Below are 5,539 nucleotides of genomic sequence, written 5' to 3' on the forward strand. Positions count from 1 at the left end.
TGTTTGGACATGAATACAGACTTTATGTATTCATATAATACTTTTTCCATAGTTTTCAACAGTATTGATGATAAACTAATTGGTCTAAAAGCCTTTGGAAGTGATTTGTCGCGTTTTCCCGCTTTTGGGATGAAAACTACTTTCACAAGTCTCCATATCGAAGGAATGTGCTCTAGTATCAGACTTGCCTTAAAGATCTCGATTAGAGACGGAATTAGTTTTGATTCTCCATTTTGAATCAAGGCTGGAAAAATCCCGTCTGCACCTGCAGATTTGTAAGGTAGAAAGGATCTCACCGCGTTTGCTACTCTGGCCCTCGTGAAGACTAACCCAGCAACTATGTTAGCGACATCCTTTGCACTTTCGGGTCCTATGAGACACCTTCGAGAGCATATTGTGTCGCCATTATAGCCAGGATTTGTGTCCGAGTGGACAGATGTAGATCCCGGAAAGTGAGTCTTCATCAGTAAGTCTAGTACTTCTGAGGGGGTTTTTGTGAACGAACCGTCGTCCTTTTTAAGCGATCCAAGCCCGTTCGAGTGGTCTTTTGCCAAAGTCTTGTTGAGTCTAGCAACGATTGGGGTATTTTCAATGCTTTCGCAGTTATATACCCAGGATTTTCGTTTAGATCGTCTCAGTTCTCTACTGTACTCAGTTAGGGCTCTCTTATATTGAGACCAGTCCGAGGTAATTTTTGCTCTGTTGAACAATTTACGCGCCGTTTTGCGAAGCCGTTCGAGCCTTTTATTCCACCAAGGAACGTTTCTTGTCGAAGAAACTTTTCTCAGTGGGCAATTACTGTTGTAGGTAGAGATTATCGTTTCATTTAATTCTTTTGTAGCTGATTCAATCTGTTGAATCGACCTTATTTTTGAGTTTAGAGTTTTAGACTCGAGTTCAAGTGCATACCGATCCCAATTGGTTTTTTTGGGATCTCGGTATTCTCTCTGAACTTCCATGCCACCATTCCATTCAAAAATAATGTGTCTATGATCAGACAAAGACGCCTCATCGGAAACGTGCCAGTTATGGATATTTTCTTGAATAGCCGGACTGCACAGCGTTAGATCTAAGACTTCTTGTCTGATAGCGTTAATGAAGGTTGGTTCATTCCCTTTGTTAGCAATATCTATGTTGTTTGACGAGAAAAATTCTAAAAGACACTCACCTCGGTAGTTGATATCCGTACTTGCCCACATGGTGTGATGAGCGTTGGCATCACATTCGATTATGAAGTCCTTGTTAATTTCCCTGCAGTAGTTTACAAACGCCGCTACCTCTCGTGGAGGAACCTCAGGAACGTCGCCTGGAAAGTAAGCCGACGCAATTACGATGTCGGCCCTTCCTTTGGCGGTAGGAACTTCCACTCTGATCGCGACGATGTCCCTTTGAATGAACTCTGTAATAGGAAAGCATTTAATGTTTGCATTTACTAAGACAGCAGCTCTTGGGGAGTCATGCTTGTCATCATAGAACAACTTACATGAACCTGTTTGAATACCTAGTATTCTTCCTTTGTGAACCCAAGGCTCTTGTATAAGAGCTAGATCCACAGCGTCTTTTGTAAACCTCCTGGATAGCACGCTCGACGCTGCTTTGGCGTGGTGGAGGTTTATTTGCAGAACTTTAGTGTTCTGCATTAGGTTGGGTTATCCGATCTGGTGGTTCATTTGGGAGGATCGGAGTCCCATCTGTTTTTTTGAAAATCAGGTCAGGTTTTTTGCTTGTTCCAGCTTCCGTATTCGTATTAGATCTGGGATGGGTATGAAGAAACTCACCTTTTTTACTTGGCACAATCGAGGTTCCTAACCTGTTTGCGATAACCATTGAGTTCGTACCGCTTGGGCCGGGAATACTCAGGATGCCAAGCTTCTTGTTTTTCGGAGAATCTTCACGAGGGCGCTTTGGTTTTCCAGAAACCCTTCTGCCGACTTCTTGAGTTTTTTGTGGTTCCACTATTTTGGAGTCACTAGTCTCTGAAGACTTCAGGTTTCCTGGGTTTTTGGAATTTTTAGGTTCCTCGTTTTTTGGCCCCAGATCTCCTTTGAATACACCGGAGCTTTTATGGATTATGACTTGGCGCTGCTTTGGATTTGTTTTCCTCAGCTTAGTTTCGCCAAATCGGAAGTTTATGTTGAAGTTTGTGCTAGTTAGTTGACGCATCGAAGCTTCGTCGACTGTTAGCGTCCAGTCCGCGTGAATTTCGTTGGGATGTTTGTATGTTTGTATGTTTGTATGTTTGTATGTTTGTATGTTTGTATGTTTGTATGTTTGTATGTTTGTATGTTTGTATGTTTGTATGTTTGTATGTTTGTATGTTTGTATGTTTGTATGTTTGTATGTTTGTATGTTTGTATGTTTGTATGTTTGTATGTTTGTATGTTTGTATGTTTGTATGTTTGTATGTTTGTATGTTTGTATGTTTGTATGTTTGTATGTTTGTATGTTTGTATGTTTGTATGTTTGTATGTTTGTATGTTTGTATGTTTGTATGTTTGTATGTTTGTATGTTTGTATGTTTGTATGTTTGTATGTTTGTATGTTTGTATGTTTGTATGTTTGTATGTTTGTATGTTTGTATGTTTGTATGTTTGTATGTTTGTATGTTTGTATGTTTGTATGTTTGTATGTTTGTATGTTTGTATGTTTGTATGTTTGTATGTTTGTATGTTTGTATGTTTGTATGTTTGTATGTTTGTATGTTTGTATGTTTGTATGTTTGTATGTTTGTATGTTTGTATGTTTGTATGTTTGTATGTTTGTATGTTTGTATGTTTGTATGTTTGTATGTTTGTATGTTTGTATGTTTGTATGTTTGTATGTTTGTATGTTTGAATATTTGTAACATGTGTGTCTGTAGCGCTGACCCTCATTAATGGAAATTTGATCCCTTTCCTGTTGACCGATTGATCTGAAATTTGGAACACAACTTAATCTCTGTAGTCATTATAAAACTGCGTATTTCATGATCTTGACAATCCAAGATGGTGGCCGCTATAAAATGGCGGATCACATATTTTCTCAAAACCTCATTAATATGGGTTTTCCAAAACCCCATCAATATGGGTATCAAATGAAAAGGCTTGACTGGTAGAATACGGTTAATTAAGTAAAATGCAAATGCAAATCCAAGATGGCTGCCACTAAAAAATGGCGGACTAGATATTATGTCAAAATTTCGTTAATATAGGTATCAAATGAAAGGGCTTGACTAGTAGAACACCGTTATTCATGAAAAATGCAAATCCAAGATGGCTTCCATTACGAAATGGCGGACTATATATTTTTTCAAAACCCTATTACTATGGGTATCAAATAAAGGGCTTGATTAGTAGAACACGATTATTTATGAAAAATGCAAATCCATCAAAATCCTACCAAATGGCGAACTACATATTATGAAAAAATGCAAATATACGATGGTTGCCACTATCAAATTGCGGGCTGCATATTTTCTCAAAACCCTATTAATATGGGTATCAAATGAAATGGCTTGAATAGTAGATCACAGTAGATCACGAAAAATCCAAACCCAAGATGGCCGCAATCACTAAATAGCAAATTATTTTACTAAACGGTTTTATTTAGCTTGAACTGTTCGTATGTATGTTTGTATGTCTGTAGGGTTGTCCCACATTAGTAGAAATTTGACCAATAGGAACTGACCGAATTTATAAAATACCTCTATCTCTGCTGTCATTTTAAAACTGCTTATTTTGACAAATCCAATTTGGCCGCCGCTACAAAATAGCTGATTCCATATCATCTAAAAAAAAAAGGTTGATTGAGATATGTGTATCAAACGAACGAACTTGACTTTGAGAACACACTATGTATTTTCTACAATCCACTCAATATCGGTATCAAATGAAATTGTTTGACTGATAGAATACAGTACAATGGTTTTATTGGAAGGAAATATTCTAATGAAACAGGTAATGTACTAAAAACTAGAGAATAAAATAAGTAAAAAAAACTTTTTAAGTTAAACGGTTTAATTGTGATTAAACATAATAATGTACTAAAAGCTAGAAAATAATTAAGCAAGTAGCAGTCCACATCTCTCCTTCATTAGTCTAGGGCATTGATAAAACTAAAATAAAATCTTGGGGCACGTTGGATTTCCACTATCCACAATCAGCGACTTCATCATATGTCCCACGATTTTATTTAGGACTTATCAATGCCCTAAACTAATGAAGGAGAGGTGTGATAACTGCTAACTGCTACTTGCCTAATTATTTTCTAGCTTTTAGTACATTATTATGTTTAATCACAATTAAACCGTTTAACTTAAAAAGTTTTTTTTTACTTATTTAATTTTTTTTTTTTGGAAAGTTGAGGATTTTTTGCATAATATATCTCCATATCAATGATGCTATTTTTTTTGTTTTTTGAGTTATTATTTTGCAAATTTAACATGTTTTAAGTCTTCGTTCAATATTCCTTTATGACTAGACTAGATCTATGCGACTAGAATCCATTCTTCCCGCAAGTGTGATATTTTTTCAAAAAAGGTTAGCTTATTGGCTTCAAATTCAAATGTCGATCATCTAAATGCCATTTTTGTCATTTTTGGATAAAGGGAGAAAATGGAGGACCACCGGTTAACTTTGAAAAATCATATCTCAAAAACGAAAAAAAAGCATCTCTGATTTCGAGATGTGTTATATAAAATATCATCAGTCCTCAAGAAAAATGCAAAAAAATATATAGCGTCCTCTAGTCTAAAGCCATGAAAACAATAAAAAACGACTAGAATCAATAATTATAAAAATAGAATTCATTTCTCTTGTAAATATTTTAATTTTTATTTTTTAATAAAAGCCTTTATTTTGATATGTCGATCACCTAAATCGGTTCAGTGATTCAAAAGTTATGATTTTTTGAAAAAAGTCATTTTTTGGGAAAAAGTGGAAAAAGTTGACGGACCACCCTAAATGGAAATAAGCACCCTAATGCAAAAATCAAAAAATACGAGTCAAATTTTTTTGTGATAAAGAACGAATCTACCACTTCTCACGAAAATTTGAGATCCACTATATCGGTTTCACATGGAATGGCTGTATGAATAAATTCTTTATGACCTGTCCACGTGGACATTATTTCTACCCGCTTCCCCCTCATCGTGGGTAAGCATGGACATTTTTGTAACTCATTTTATCATTAGGGTGGCCATTTAGAAACCATAAGATTATCTTATCAAAATATTGAAATTAATTGTTATGTAGACGGAGGAATCGTTCAGGTTTCCTAAGAAAAACTCGTTTTTTAAGCTTTTAGCAAAAATGTATAATTTTATTTTTAGTTCATTTCATAACCTATTTCTAATTTCTTACAATTTATATCCCTTTGTTTGTATATCCATCTACACGTATCAATTTTATTCGTGTAATTGTATCAATATCTATTGATACTGCATAGAACAAATAGAAAAAAACCGTATATATTAATTAAATAACTTTATGAATTCAAACAGAGTTTTGTTCTTCTGCACGATTTTTGATTTGGTTAATGAGATGCGCTACGTCATCGGACT

General features: G+C 35.3%; 1 protein-coding gene across 1 annotated transcript; it reads right to left on the minus strand.

Moving 5' to 3' along the window:
• Window positions 1–1,241: 1,241 nt before the first annotated feature.
• LOC129767019 (uncharacterized) lies at window positions 1,242–2,208 on the minus strand. The gene is made up of 2 exons (XM_055767624.1): window positions 1,779–2,208; window positions 1,242–1,691 (listed from the first exon to the last, which is right to left on the minus strand). Exons 1-2 carry the CDS (start codon window positions 2,161–2,163, stop codon window positions 1,627–1,629), a joined length of 450 nt encoding a protein of 149 aa, XP_055623599.1. The 5' UTR covers window positions 2,164–2,208; the 3' UTR covers window positions 1,242–1,626.
• Between the last annotated feature and the right edge of the window lie 3,331 nt (window positions 2,209–5,539).

The sequence above is a fragment of the Toxorhynchites rutilus genome, chromosome 2 (assembly GCF_029784135.1).
Source record: "Toxorhynchites rutilus septentrionalis strain SRP chromosome 2, ASM2978413v1, whole genome shotgun sequence".
NCBI classification, from domain to species: Eukaryota; Metazoa; Arthropoda; class Insecta; order Diptera; family Culicidae; genus Toxorhynchites; species Toxorhynchites rutilus.

What these genes read in the sequence shown, in the direction of transcription:
- LOC129767019 (XM_055767624.1), bottom strand. Translation starts at nt 2,163, where the DNA reads ATGCGTCAACTAACTAGCACAAACTTCAACATAAACTTCCGATTTGGC. An exon ending in GATTGTGCCAAGTAAAAAAG is followed by an intron (nt 1,692 to 1,778) that starts GTGAGTTTCTTC and finishes TCAAAAAAACAG; the next exon opens with ATGGGACTCCGATCCTCCCA.